The sequence below is a fragment of the Sinocyclocheilus anshuiensis genome, unplaced genomic scaffold, assembly GCF_001515605.1.
Source record: "Sinocyclocheilus anshuiensis isolate Anshui unplaced genomic scaffold, SAMN03320099.WGS_v1.1 scaffold415, whole genome shotgun sequence".
Lineage (NCBI taxonomy): Eukaryota > Metazoa > Chordata > Actinopteri > Cypriniformes > Cyprinidae > Sinocyclocheilus > Sinocyclocheilus anshuiensis.
Genome location: NW_015552655.1, coordinates 997,222 through 1,012,582, shown reverse-complemented (window position 1 = coordinate 1,012,582; position 15,361 = coordinate 997,222). Strand labels below are relative to the sequence as shown.

Below are 15,361 nucleotides of genomic sequence, written 5' to 3'. Positions count from 1 at the left end.
AAAATAAACCTTGAGATATGTTTTGAATGGATAAATATACACAATAAACTTAATCTTCACTGGAGCTCAGGACAGATCTTTTAGTGCATCATGTCTCTGTTACAACCTACATGAAAGGACGTCTATCACAACACGATGGAGCCGGTCTTATGAAGCCATGGCGTCTTTGCTCCACCTGAGACACAAAACACACAAACGCACCACCTGATATGGTAACACATCACAATGCACATGCACATTAAACATTCGTCAACAACCAGCTTTGATCACTGAATCTCCAATTCAAAGATATGACAGAAAAGAGCAGAAGATATCCTAACTGATACACAGAAACTGAAAACAAACAATATATTACTGATACTGATTCATAGATGAGTAACTAACATTCGGCAACTTAAAATACGTTCAGTAAGTGCAAAGAAAAAGATAACTCATAAAATGTAATACTTCCCACTTAAAATAGTGCTGATTATGCTTTCATACATATAATTCAAGCAAAGACCATTGAACGATTAACAAAAAGCTGGATCTCTACTACACTTTTTACATTGTAATTCAACCTGTATACATTAAACATTTGTTTAGCTAAATAAAAAAATTTTTTGCATGTATGCATGGTTTTTTTAGGATTTGGACGGAGTGATATGGTACATTACAGTCCATTACTGAAATTAATTCGGATACAGTGCATGTAACGTAGAAAATTAAGACTGTATCATCATTTACTCGCACTCATATTGTTCCAAAACGGCATGACTTTCCTTAATACGTGCAATTTTTTTTTTTAGGATTTTTTTAGGACTGTATTGCTATATTTTAAGTCTCCTACGAGCTAAGAGTGTGAAAACAGACTCAAATTATCACCAAAAATGTTGCTCTCAAATTTTATGCGCATATTCATCAGGTTTGAAATCATGAATATGCAGATTGTGTAAATGAGAAATTAGATATACAATGTCTGTTCTTCACAAAAATCTATTGTGTATAGTATAAGTGGAATATACAGTAGTATATATTTTTCATTATTATTATTTTGCTTAAATGTACCTTTAATGGTGTTTTCTGTTCTTTTAGCAGCTTAACAGCTCTGACCACTTGACTTTAACTGTATAAAAAATCCAGCCTATTTTATTTAGCAAAATCTCTCTGTTTGTGTTTCACTATAGAAAGAAAGTCATATAAGTTTGGAACAACAAGACGACAATAATAATAATTGATGATTTCTGATTTAGCTCATGTTTTCTGGTCCTCTTTGTACATTAGATTTTTCCCAATTGGCACAAAGCTGCATAGAAGAACTATGGAAGCCCGTTTCTGTCACTGAATAAAAAATAAAAAAAGGCATTTGGACTTATCTCACAATTCAGATTTTTTTTCTCTGAATTGTGATATAAACTCACAATTCTGAGAAATAAACTTGCAATTGTGAAAAATAAAGTCAGAATTGCGAGATAAACTTGCAATTGCGAAAAATGAAGTCAGAATTGCGACAAACTCACAATTCGGAGAAATAAACTTGCAATTGCGAAAAATAAAGTCAGAATTGCGACAAACTCACAATTCGGAGAAATAAACTTGCAATTGCGAAAAATAAAGTCAGAATTGCGACAAACTCACAATTCGGAGAAATAAACTTGCAATTGCGAAAAATAAAGTCAGAATTGCGACAAACTCACAATTCGGAGAAATAAACTTGCAATTGCGAAAAATAAAGTCAGAATTGCGACAAACTAACAATTCGGAGAAATAAACTTGCAATTGCGAAAAATAATGCAGAATTGTGAGTTATAAACTAACGATTTTGAAAAATGAAGTCAGAATTGCAAGATATAAACAATTCGGAGAAATAAACTCGCAATTTTGAAAAATTAAGTCAGAATTGCAAGATATAAACTCACAATTCGGAGAAATAAACTCGCAATTGCGAAAAATAAAGTCAGAATTGCGAGATATAAACTCGCAACGCAATTGTAAGTTTATATCTCGCAATTCTGACTTCATAAAGCAATTGTGAGCTTATATCATGCAATTGCAAGAAAAAAAGTTGCAAAAGTAGACGGGCTTCCATAAAGAACAGAGGGATTGTGGACAGAGAAACTTTGATCGAGAAAATCATGAGAAATGCCAGGTGTCATATTTCACCCCATAATGAAAAGACATAAATTATATTTTGCATAAAAAGGAAACAACATTTTGATGACCCTCACCGATTTCTCACAACTGAAATGAGAAAACAATGATATATCGGTGTGTTTAGCACCAGAGATGACAGCGACAAATATCTGACACCTTGCTGGAATCACATCAATAAAGACTTGGTTTTGATTTAACTGTTCTGCTCCTCTTTTTTTGTTTAGATATTAATCATTACTGCAGAAAATGCTAAATACTGAATCCTTCAATACAAAACTTAATTTCCTACATCAAAACCTCTCTAATTTTCGGACTAGATCAACACAGGCTTTCTGATGATATGAAAAGAATCAAAATAAACCTTGAGATATGTTTTGAATGGATAAATATACACAATAAACTTAATCTTCACTGGAGCTCAGGACAGATCTTTTAGTGCATCATGTCTCTGTTACAACCTACATGAAAGGACGTCTATCACAACACGATGGAGCCGGTCTTATGAAGCCATGGCGTCTTTGAAGCCCCAAACCTCCAGCAGAGCGATCTGGAAGCTCTCAGCGCACAGCGGCGGGTTGTCGAAGGTCAGGCATTGCTCGGTTCGGCCGTGGTTCAGCTCCGAGTCGATGTACAGAGCGTTACCTTCACCCCCTCCTTCACAAACAACACCATACATCACATTACAGAGAATCAGCTAGTCTAAATTTGACCGTCTTTCTTTCTATACTACTCCAAAGAAACCGAGGCTAATTGGATTTAAGAGGAACTAGGATTAAAAAAAGATATCTCTCAGTTATTACAACATTCAAAACAAACATCATTTCATATGTACTTGCTCTGTAATGGCTTAAAGCTGCTTGCTTGATAAAATAAATCATTACTTTGATCAAACAGCCTCAGTTGTGAAGTGCATTTATTTTGCATATATATACACATTTCTAACATTTTTATTATTATTACTTTATCTTATTAATTCATACAATATTTTAAATTAAAAAATATTTATTATTAGCAATATTTTAGGCAGCAATATTTACTCGCAAATAAGTAAAAATAATGTTTTTTAAAGAAATCTCTTCTGCTCACCAAGCCTGCATTTATTTGATCCAAACTACAGCAAAAACAGTTATATTGTGAAATATTTTTACTATTTAAAATAACAGATTTCTATTTGAATATATTTTAAAATGTAATTTATTCCGTTGATTTCAAAGCTGAATTTTCAGCATCATTACTCCAGTCTTCAGTGTCACATGATCTTCAGAAATCATTCTAATATGCTGATTTGCTGCTCAAAAAACATTTATTACTATTATTGTTGAAAACAGCTGAGTAGATTTTTTTCAGGTTTCTTTGATGAATAGAAGGTTCAGAAGAACAGCATTAATCTGAAGTAGAATTTTTTTGTGACATTATAAATGTCTTTATCATCACTTTTGATCAATTTAAAGCATCCTTGCTAAATAAAAGTATTAATTTCTATCATTTCTTCTCCCCCCCAAAAAAAAATACTGACTCCAAGCTTTTGAATGGTATAGTGTATAATGTTACAAAAGCTTTTCATTTCAGATAAATGCTGATCTTTGGATCTTTCTATTCATCAAAGAATCCTGAAAAAAAAATGTACAATGTACTCAACGGTTTTAAATATTGATAATCATAATAATAAAAAATGTTTCTTGAGCAGCAAATCAGCATATTAGAATGATTCCTGAAGAATCATGTGACACTGAAGACTGGAGTAATGATGCTGAAAATTCAGCTTATATATATATATATATGTATGTATATATACAGTATATTGCTAATATTTCCATCTTAACAGCCTCATATGAAACTCTACTGACAGTGTTTTTAGGAAACTTGATTGTCAAATATAAAGCTCATTAATTCATTGTGCTGGTTAATTTCATATCAGCAACAGAATTATATTGAACGTTGTAATTATTCACTAATTTGAATATGAAAATTGAAATGCACCTTTTATAACCCGTGTAAAAATATTCATGGTGTTTTTTCTTTTTTCAAGAATCGGCTAAAAACACATCTCTTGCATCTTTATTTGACCCTCTAACTCTAGCACTCTCTATTCTTATTCTATTCTAATTCTAAAAAAGAAAAACTAACACTAGCTTTTCTAATCTTTTTGTATTCTATCTATTTGTTTTCTTTTTATTTATTATACAATTAACAAAAGCAAAAAAGGCCTCTAACACTAGCTTGCTCTATTCCTTTTCTATTCTATCGGTTTTCTTTTTATAAAAAAAAAAAACTTACTACGTGTACTGCGTTAAGCTAACTGAGACTTGTTATAGCACTTGCATATCATTGCTCTTTTGTTGGTTTTGATTGCTTCCATTGTCCTCATTTGTAAGTCGCTTTGGATAAAAGCATCTGCTAAATGACAATGTAAATGATTTCAAGTGAAGACGAAAATAATAATAAAGAAATCAGATTACTGATAAATGAGCATCTCACTCACCGATAATGATGGAGTCGATGTTTCCCGCCATAAACATGGAGGTGTTCCTTGAGTTGAGGTTGAAGTGTCGCGCGGACAGAAAGGGGGACAGGTGAGACGGGTCTGTTGCAGGTTTCTCTAGAGACTGCAGCCCACCGTTGTTGTTTGCTCCGGTCTGTTCATCATCTGCGGCCTGAGACGCATTCGCCAGCTCCGGGTGTTTGATAACCACCCACTCGTAACGCTCCATCTCCGGCTTCATCTGAAACAAACAAACAAGACACGAAACTCACACCATTGAACACACATTACTTCTGAAAACACACAACGAAAACACCCACACCATTTCAGTGGTTAGTCTTGTGGTCAGAGCACAGGAAGTGAAATCTGAATACATGCTGCGGTGGTTAAACTGTGGTTTGGACGGCTAAAATATTCAAACATTGTGCCCTTAGACTGGCAGTGTAAGTCTATATGATTAGTTTTCTTGTAGCAGTCATGTGAGAATGTGTCATAAATGACCAGCAGAAACCTATTCAACAGCTGTTGGCAAAACAACTGACTAATTTAATACCAAGAAATAGCTAATGCTAAATGTAATCTCATATATAATAATAAAAATAATATAAAATGGAATTTTTGGATGAACATCAGCTTCTCAGATGTTTTTCTTGAGAATAAGACTCTAATTACACTTGAATGTCTCACTTGATTTGCAAAGACTTGATTTGATTGGATCCTTGTTTCAGTAGAATTTAAAATATTTTTTTACCTCACTTTTGTTTGATTATTTATTTATTTAATTTATAATAAATAACAATTTATAATAATTGATTTATTATTTATATATAATTTATATAAATATGTATGCATTTATTTGTATAATGTCATTTGTATTGTAAATGTTTATTTATATAAATATGCTCATGTATTATTATAATATATATATATATTATATATTATGTTTTATATTATTAATGTTTATTATAAATATTTTTGAATTTATATATATAAATATATTTCTAAACAATATATTTGTAAATAAATATTTATATTGTTATTTTGATTTATTTTCTATTCATATGTACCTTTTAATCACTTATACTGTACTATGTATAATTATATTTCCATTAGTTTAATAGCTTAAATTAAGAGTACTTTGAATTTATATAAATATACTTGCTTTTCTTTACAAAATCAAGTCATCTGAGCTGCGATCCACGATAACTGAATAGCTCTATCACAGTAAGATAACTATGATTAATCTGTGTCCTTTTTAACAGAAACATATTTTTTTACAGAAATAAACATAACTAAGAACTCCATTATAGCTTGAGTTACCAAAGAGCTATAAAATATTCCTCTGAGAGTGCGACAGGATAAAACTATGATGGATGAGAGGAACTCCACACACTAATGCACTGCAATCTAGTCTAATACTCCAGAAAATAGTGCCGCCTAGTGGATAATTAACATCATAATTCCGGAATACTCCATAAGGAAGACCCCAAATACCTTAATTTGATTATTTATGTCATACATTATTATTTACCTATATTATTATTAGCAAATAAACAAACAAATGTCATGAAAAGAACGTACTCTAAAGACAAAACACTCTCCAGTGCCGAAGAAGCTGAGCTTGTTCCCGCCCCTCTTCCGCTCCTCCCAATCAGTGGACAGGAAGGCTCCACACATCTGGAATACGATTGGATGAGAGGCACGTCAATCACAGTCTAACTGAGATCCTGAACAACTTCTCTGCATCCAAGCACACTTACTATCCATCTTACATAGTGTGCAAAAATAACCACAGACCTTATTTCACTCAAAAATAATTACAATCGCCATTCACTACTGTAAAAACCCGTAGAAAATTCTATAGGATAAATTAGTCTTCTGACATTGGCCTGAATGGTTCTATTAGACCTGGCATATTTTTGGATTTCTGGTTACAAACAGATTAAATAAAATTAGCTCCAATTATTTTGGGAAAATCTGAATTTTAGCTTCTTAAATGTAAATAATTTAAATAACCCTCTAACAGAGTTCCTTCTCAGAGTTTGTGCTAAATGAATGCATGCAAGTGCAAATGTGAAAATATTTGTTATGGCACCTAAATAAGTGCTCAGAAAAAAACAGAATGACAGAAACAGAGAGAAAAAGCGCGAGACACAGGGTTTTGGTACCTCTCCATCTGTAGTTCTGATGAGCATTAATGTCGGCTCATATCCCTCACAATGTGAATAAAACCTGAATAAAACATCACAAACCATATTTATAAAACAGTTAAAAAGCTCACTCATATTTAAAGACTGTAAATAGTTTAACTGAGTAATAACGATTACTCAGAGGCATGATGACTTCTTGTGCTATAAAAAAATATACTTGTGAAAAAATATAAATAAATATACTTGTGCATAAAGAATATTTTTCTTTAAATGCCATATGCTTTGATATTGAAATGACATTGTTAAGTGTTTTGTGTGTGTGTGTGTGTGTGTGTGGGTGTGTTTGTGGGTGTGTTTGTGAGTGTGTGTGTTTGTGGGTGTTTGTGTGTGTGTGTGTACCTGTTGAGGCTGCAGCCATGTGTGGATGTGGTGAAGAGTAGCTGCGGCTGGCATAAAGCGAAACGCTCCGGGATCCACGACCAAATATCTCTGATCTCTTTAGCGCTGACGATCTCCGAGCTGAAATTATCAGCGTTCACGGCTAACTGGACATTTTGTCTAGAGAGATAAAGGAGAACATGCAAACAATATGCATATTTCACTGTGCATCAGAAAACTAACACAACAGAAATAAATGAGTCAGAAAAATAAAAATAAGTGAGGAGAAGGATGATGATGAAGAGATGAAGATACCCACCTTTTGATAGAGCTAAAGGACAGCACAGAGAGTGGAGAGCAGAAGAAATGGAAAAACCAATGAAAAAAAACTGTGACACAATGTGAACAAAATGAGGGAATGAAAAACACATAAGAAAATCAGAGGAGAGCTGTAAAACAAAGCCAAACACAAAATAAATAAATAGACATAACTTTTTAAGATGAACAGACAGTGCCATAAATACCTCAAAAATAATAACTTCTTTGTAACTGGTTACTATTTAGTATCCTTCAGTACAGTATACTACCTACTATAAACATTTCAAACAGTAGCATGCTACACTGTGTCTCATGACCTCATTCAAAAGTTTGGGGTTGGTAAAATGAAAAAAAAAAAAGTATCTTTTGAAAGTCTCTTATTAATACCAAGCGTGCAGTTGTTTGCTCAAATACAGGAAAATCTATATATTTACATAGAATAAATAATTGCAACTATTTTCTATTCAAATATATTGTAAAATGTAATTTATTTCTGTGATCAAAGCTGAATATTCAGCATAATTACTCCAGTCTTCAGTGTCACATGATCCTTCAGAAATCATTCTAATATACTGATTTGCTGCTCAAGAAACATTTCTGATTATTATTAATGTTGAAAACAGCTGTGTTCATATTTTTATGAAAGTAACTAATTTCTTTTTTTTTTAAATATATCGTACAACACAAAACTTTTGAACAGTAATGTTTAGTTCAGTTAGTAGCATCGCATCTGAGTCTTAGAAATACTAATAATAAAAGTTGTATTTTGCATTTTTAATCCACTTTAGTGTAGTTTTTAAATACAGTTTTTAAATCAAGCAGAAGACGTTTAAAATCACTTCTATTTCATGTCAAGCACATACTGTAAATATTCACACGCCTTTAGAACAATTTATTTATTATAGAGAAATATAGAAAACAATCATAGAAACGCTGCTAGAGTAGACTTGTGCCGGTATTCGGTAATGCGATATATTACGGTAATGAATATGCACGATATTGTTATCGTGGGCACTTCTAAATACCGTGAATAATTATATATTACAAATTATTCCGAATTTTGAATGCATTTTAAGAATACTTTTCCTATCAACTGGTCAAAATGCACAACACCGCTGTATGCTGCATCACAGACGCGTGCGCACTCTGAGATAAACAAGCGCGGACAAGAAGCGCATGGCGGAACAAAGCGCACTTTCACTCTATGACAGCAGATGGCGCTAAACTGCAGAACATTTTAATCTGGACTACAACATTCCCTAGATATTGTTTGAAAGTGTTTTTATTATTTATTGTTCGTCACACTTTACATTAGGGCTTCATTAGTTAACATTAGTTAATTCATTAGTTAACATAAACTGCCAATGAAAAATTCTTCTGAACATTCATTAATCTAAGGTATTCCAATATTTAATAACACGTTGTTAAAATCGAAAGTTGCAACTGGGTTAATGAGCTAACATGAACTAAGACTTGTATTTTTTAACTAAGATTAATAACTTCTGTAGCAAATGTAGCTATTGCTCATTGTGAATGTTAATGCATTAACTAAGGTTAACTAATGAGGTCTTATTGTAAAGGGTTCTTTTGCACTTTAATCTGTGTAAAACTTTTAACTTTATAAATTGTTCTGTATTGCTTTGTTGCATTTAAATGTTCAGTTATTTTTGTTATAAGAAAAAAGTTATTAAACCTGTTATACTGTATTATGACGGCACTTTTTTTTAAACAAAATCTCAATATCGTGATAATACCGTATACCGTGATAAAAGCATTAGCAATTAAATCGCAACATGAAAATTTGATACCGGCATATCCCTATGCTGGAGTGATATACATTTAAACATAAAATTAAAGTGACTTATTTAAGTTACTTAAAAATGTTGATTAAAATAAATTAAATTGGATTTAAATACATAAACAAATAAAGAAACTAAAACAAAACAAAAACATTTGAATAAAAACATAAAAATAATTTCTATTTGATTTAAATACATAATAAAATACGGGGAAAAAATGTAATTGCAACTTTTTATCTCGCAATTCTGACTTTTTTTTCTTGCAATTGTGAGTTTACATGATGCAAATCTGAGAAAAAAAAGACAGAATTGTGATTAAAAAAAAAATCGCAATTATCTTTTTAAATTTTTTTATTCAGTGTCGGAAACAGGCTAAATAAAAAACAAAAAAATAGATAAATTAATGAAAACTAAATAAATACATTTGAATAAAAACTAATTAAATTTGATTTAAATAAATAAATAACAGTACAGTACTAAAGTGAGTCAATCATGTAACGTAACAGTCATCAATACCTCTTCTGTTTGACGGTGATGCCTTTCTGCTGGAGTGATTTCTCATTGGCCAGCTGCAGCAGCGTGATCTCTTTCCGGCTGAACAGGCGAATGGAAAAGGCCTTTTCCAGCAGCTTTTCCGGCGTCACGCTTTTCCCGATGTTCTGCACGAACGCCTGGATATCGCTCCTGACCGCCGCTGAGTCCTGCTTGGTTAGGGCCGAGCCTGCGGCGGCGCTGCGCTGCTTGCGGTAGAACTTCAGTATCGCCAGCGCCACGCGGTAAAGGACCTTATACCCCTCCACCATGTAGATGTCCATCACACGCGCAGCGAAGCTAAAAGGCAGGTCGCCCAGAACCCATCGCTGCCAATCGGAGTAAACCTCCAGCACGTCTGTCGCCGTGGCGACCATCAGCTTATGCGCGGCCGGGCAGTATTTATGCACGAGGTCGCCGAAGGTCATGCAGGCTGACTGATACGCGAGGAAAGTCTGATCTAATAAATGGCGCCCGGGTTCGTTGCAGGCCAGCATGCGACTGACGCTCTCGAAGCACTGCGCTTCATCGACGCTCCAGTGCAGCAGCAGCGCCGTCACCGCTGGTAAAGACGGGCAGTGCGATATATCTGGGAACTGCCCTGCGATGCAAGAAATGACAGCATGCACCGATCCCACAGACTCGGCCTTCAGACAGTAGCATGGCACCGCCGTCCCGTCCACAAAATCTGGCAATGGGTAAGCGGATGGGTTGCACTTGGAGTTGGAATTGCCTACGATATCCCGGTAGACCGCGGCGTCCGGCGTGACGGTGCGACACGGGAGCGCTTTGAGCAGCTGCTGGTAAACGGCCGAGCGCTGGCTGTGATTTTTGGCCCACTGGCCCGAGCGGGCGTGCTGCTTCAGCTCCTTTAAGTCTTTATATTCGGTCTTACCGGGAGCCGCGTCGTGACTCACATCGCCCATCTGAGACCAGTCCACGAACACGCCACAATCCGCAGCCATGACCTCTGACCTCAAGCATCAAACGGCACAAAGAAGGACAGAGAGAAACTAGCCGGTCAACTAATGCGTCATATTGCTCCAGCTTTTGAGAGAAAAAAAGAGAGAGATTGACAATATTAATGACAAACCAGTAAGTGTTAGGGATGCACAATATAACAGTGACCATATCTAAGAATGCATGAACTCATTAAAAGAATGTATCCTTTTAATGCAATGCAAATGCATGAATGTAAAATGTAAATGCAATATCAGTATCAGCTAATACTAGCATTTGTATCAGCATACACCTGGGGCCATAGGGCTGGCAAAATGGCTGAAAAACTCAATTCGAATTTTGTACTTAAATATTATCATGCACGTTTCTTCAAAGCGTAATAAAAAAACATGACTATCTTCGAAAAAAGTGCATGTTTAAAATAATGTTTATAAACCTTATATAATTAAAGTTGCTTAAACAATTAGAAAAAAAACAGAATCATGCATGTATGTATATTTTAATACAAAGGACCAAAAACCAATCACAAAGAGTACTTTCTCCATAAAGTCTTGAGACATGTTTTTAAAAAGTTGAACTTACATTAATTTTCCATGGCTTTCTAAACATCTTTTGTGCGAGACGCGAGTGCAACGGTGATAGATGTCCCTCTAGAAAATGTGATAAATATGTGTTGTGTGAACGGTTTGGTTTCGGCTTTGACGTAAACAACATCATCTCCGCATTGATGTTCTTTTTTCCTGCAATATTGTGAATGAACAACGTAGCAGCGCCGCATCTAGTGGCTTCAACTGGATAGACTAACAAAAACATTAAAATGCAATGACACTTACATCGTCATCGCATTTCGTGCGCCACTGATAAGTCTGCCTGACGCAAACCTAAAATTTGAATGCAACGTTTTTGCATTCGAATGTGGATTTTTATTTTAAATTCGACGAATATTTGAAATTCGAATTTTTTTTTTGACAGCCCTATGGGGCCAGATGCATAAACATAGATACTATGTTAAAACTGTGTCTTAAGAACTAGTTTGACCAACTAGCAGTTGGCCTAGAGATAATCAGTCTCACTTTTCTTATTAAAACTGGGCCAATCTACATAAACAGTTATTATGACCAGTCTAGATGAAAACAAATTAGATGGCTAACTTTTTAAGACTAGTCTAAGCAGTTTATGCAACCGGCCCCTGAAGCACAGTAGATAATATCAGTCTTCAGTTTTCCAATTCAAGAAGTACACTACGACTTATTGCAAAAGTATTCGAAACCAAAGCATTGATATTATATATATATATATACACACATATACACACACATTTTTTTAAATCATTCTTTAACATGCCTTTGAGAAGCCATTGTTTCATTTCATCTTTTTTTTTTTTTTTTGATACAGTAAGTGAAAGTTTTGAATTCACAATTCAAATGTATTGGAAAAATAACATATTTCAACCAGTAAAGATGCAGAAAAGTAAAAAAATGCTATTATTTGAATTTAAATACTTTAATAAATGATCAAATTAATGCATACTTTAAAAAGAATTAAGTAATTTTAACATAGTTTAAAAAGAATATATATTGTAGTAACAACATAAGATAAAAAAACATTCTATCATATATCAGTATCTGCCTAAACTTTTCAACTGGTGCATCCCTAATAAACACACACACACTAAAAAATAAATAAATAAATAAAAAACGTTAAAAAACATAAAGGGCGCTTTTTCAACTTTCAACTTCAATTTTTTAAAAATGTATTCATTTATATTTTTATAAAGTTTTTCTAGTACACTGAAAATCTAGGTTAGGTTATATATATGAAAAATATATAAAAAAAAAAAAAAAAGAAAAAAAGGAAAAACAATTCCTTGGACATAAATATATGAAGTTACCCTCAAGGGAATCACATCCAATTCTCTTTCAAGCCTCCTGAGAGTCCGTCTGTGTATTTGTGCCTTTCTGAATCAGTTCATCAGTTTCCTCATTATACTCATTAGATTCTGTCTGGAAAAAAACAGGCATCTCCGCTTTCCTGGCTCTGTTTTCTCCGTGTGCACTGGACTCTTGTACTTTAGGGTTGCTGTGAGGTCAGAGCTCATCGAACGTCAACAACATGAAACTAGCAGGAAAAAGCAAAAATACTCTATTGGATTTGCTGATGTAGAGTAATAGAATCAGTGCTCTAGAGGTCAGAGGTCAAGGGGCTATAATCCATTTACACCAGGGCAGGTGAACGTGCATCCAGCGGGCTTGGTCTATTATAATTGAACATCACTTTCCCGTCAGTTGTTTTAGTGAAATGACATGATTTCATAGTGAAACGCTGACTTTAGAGGAACATTTTAAGTAAAAGTCCATAAAAGCATATCTACTGTTACCATGATACATTAGTTTTTGGTCACACGGTATAACCTTATTTCTGGAAGTTAGAAAAAAGTAAAAAATAAAAATAAATAAAAATAAATTTGATATAGAAATGTATTCAAATAAATAAAATGCATTTAAATAAAATAATAATAGATTTAAATAAATAAATTGAATAAATTAAAAGGTTACACTGCATAACCTTATCTCCAGTCAACATAAAAATTGAGAAAATTTCTAACATAATAATATTAAACTTAAAAAAATCTATTTGAAAAAATTTATTTAAATAAAGTGATAAGTTAAAACATTTGATTAAAATAAATAAATTGAATAAAATTGTATTTAAATACATAATAAATAAACAAAAACATCTGAATAAAACACAAATAAATCAAATTTAATGAAAAAGATAATTACATCTAACAGTATGGTTCTATTGTGAGTAGAAAAAAAAACAATGATCTAACATAATAGAAACTAAATATTTTACACAAATTTTCACGGTATTAAGTGGGTCTTTATAGATGGAAATATATAAATGTTAGGATGTGGGGCCCTCGCAGGTGGATGGTCATATTTGAGTACAGGCACTGTATAACCATAATATATAAATATTTGGTCCCTTTAAACAGAGTAATAAGCAAATTCCAAAGTCATTCTTTTCAAAAAAAGTAATAGTTTAACTGTTGTAATGATAGCGTATTAATGTAAGGGTAACGATGATGACGCACGTCAGTATGTCAGCCAATCAGCGAGCGAGAGAAGCGCCTCACGCGCTCTGTCGCTAACGCTTCCAATGTGCATATAACACTATCTATATTTCACGTCAACTTTCAGTCACAGACATAAACATTATGAAACGCACACATTTCCCTCGTCCCAATCCGCCTGGTGTGTGACCGTGACTGACAGACGACGTTATAGACATAGACAGAGACACACACACACACACACACACACACACACACACACACACACACTAGTATATGCAAACGCAACCGATGCATACAGCACACTTACAGCTCTGTGGCGTATTCGGTTTCATTAAAAGTGGCTTTAATACACGTAGACGTGCACATGAAACGGCGACGCTTCAGATTAAGCTAATGTGAATAGCTCCTGCAGCTAACGTGCAGGCAGTGTAAAGGCACTCGGTGCACTACATGCCGATGTCAAGCCATTTAACAGTCTGCAATGCAGCACTTCAAGTTTAGGAATCGCTAAAATATGCGTGGAATTTAGAAAATGTTGTAACTGGAATAGAAATTTGAATGAATCGTCTTACCTGATTTGCTGTCGACTGTCTGTCAGGCAGCGGGCATATTTGTGATTGTGTGCGCATGCGCAAGTACACCGGCACATTGCACGCTGGGCGAGGAGACAGAGATCTATCTGTCTGTCTAGATATCTAAATTTACACTACCAGTCAAAACTTTGGACACAACGGCTTTATTATTGCGATTTCTAGTTTTTTATACAAGTATTTGTCTATTAATAATTACCTATCTCTATACGGTTTTAACTTTTTTCAGTTACTTCTGCATTACTAGAAAAAAGAGAAGGTCGTCCTGTATCACCTGACCTGTTTACAGTTTTATGGTCATCTCACTGGCCAGAGAGCTGAGCTGGTAATGAGACAACGCCCGGCCTTGTGCACAACATCCGCCCGACACATGACAGTCATTAAGATAACTCAATCAAGGCGGCATTGCTGCATGGAGACGGTTCTTGCCTTCCTAGGGTTTATAGACTCACGCAATCCTTTACACTGTGTTCACCTTTAAAGGGGTCATATGATGTTGCTAAAAAAGAACATTATTTTGTGTATTTGGTGTGTGGGGAAATGTGTTTATGCGTTTTAAAGGGGTCATATGATGCGATTTCAAGTTTTCCTTTCTCTTTGGAGTGTTACAAGCTGATTGTGCATAGATAAGATTGTGCATATCCCTGAAGTTGCAAAGACTAAAGTCTCAAAACCAAAGAGATATTCTTTATCAAAGTTAAGACTCTGCCACACCCCCTTAAAACGTCTCGTTCTAACACGCCCCCACATATCTACCTCACTATGTGGGAATATTTTCATAATGCCGCCCAAATGTGCACGCAAAGAAAGAAGGCGTGGTTTCAGTAACCGCAGTTAGTGTTGAAGCAGCTTGTCAGGGAGACTCTGTGTGTTTCTATTCGAAAGCAAAAGCACTTTATTTGGCCTTCCGAAAGTAGATGCATTTAGGAATCTTTAAGATT

At 34.3% G+C, this 15,361-nt stretch overlaps 1 protein-coding gene across 3 annotated transcripts; it reads right to left on the bottom strand.

Annotated features, from left to right (window-relative positions):
• Positions 1 to 1,995: 1,995 nt before the first annotated feature.
• Positions 1,996 to 14,476, bottom strand: LOC107667123 (TBC1 domain family member 24-like). 3 transcript variants are annotated; one of them, XM_016458715.1, is made up of 8 exons: positions 14,403 to 14,476; positions 9,777 to 10,838; positions 7,463 to 7,474; positions 7,165 to 7,323; positions 6,784 to 6,847; positions 6,197 to 6,292; positions 4,616 to 4,856; positions 1,996 to 2,787 (listed from the first exon to the last, which is right to left on the bottom strand). In XM_016458715.1, exons 2-8 carry the CDS (start codon positions 10,754 to 10,756, stop codon positions 2,633 to 2,635), a joined length of 1,707 nt encoding a protein of 568 aa, XP_016314201.1. In that variant the 5' UTR covers positions 10,757 to 10,838; positions 14,403 to 14,476; the 3' UTR covers positions 1,996 to 2,632. The 3 variants fall into 3 exon arrangements, with proteins under 3 accessions (XP_016314201.1, XP_016314202.1, XP_016314203.1); XM_016458716.1 differs by lacking the exon at positions 14,403 to 14,476 and adding an exon at positions 14,138 to 14,332; XM_016458717.1 differs by lacking the exon at positions 7,463 to 7,474.
• Positions 14,477 to 15,361: the final 885 nt, after the last annotated feature.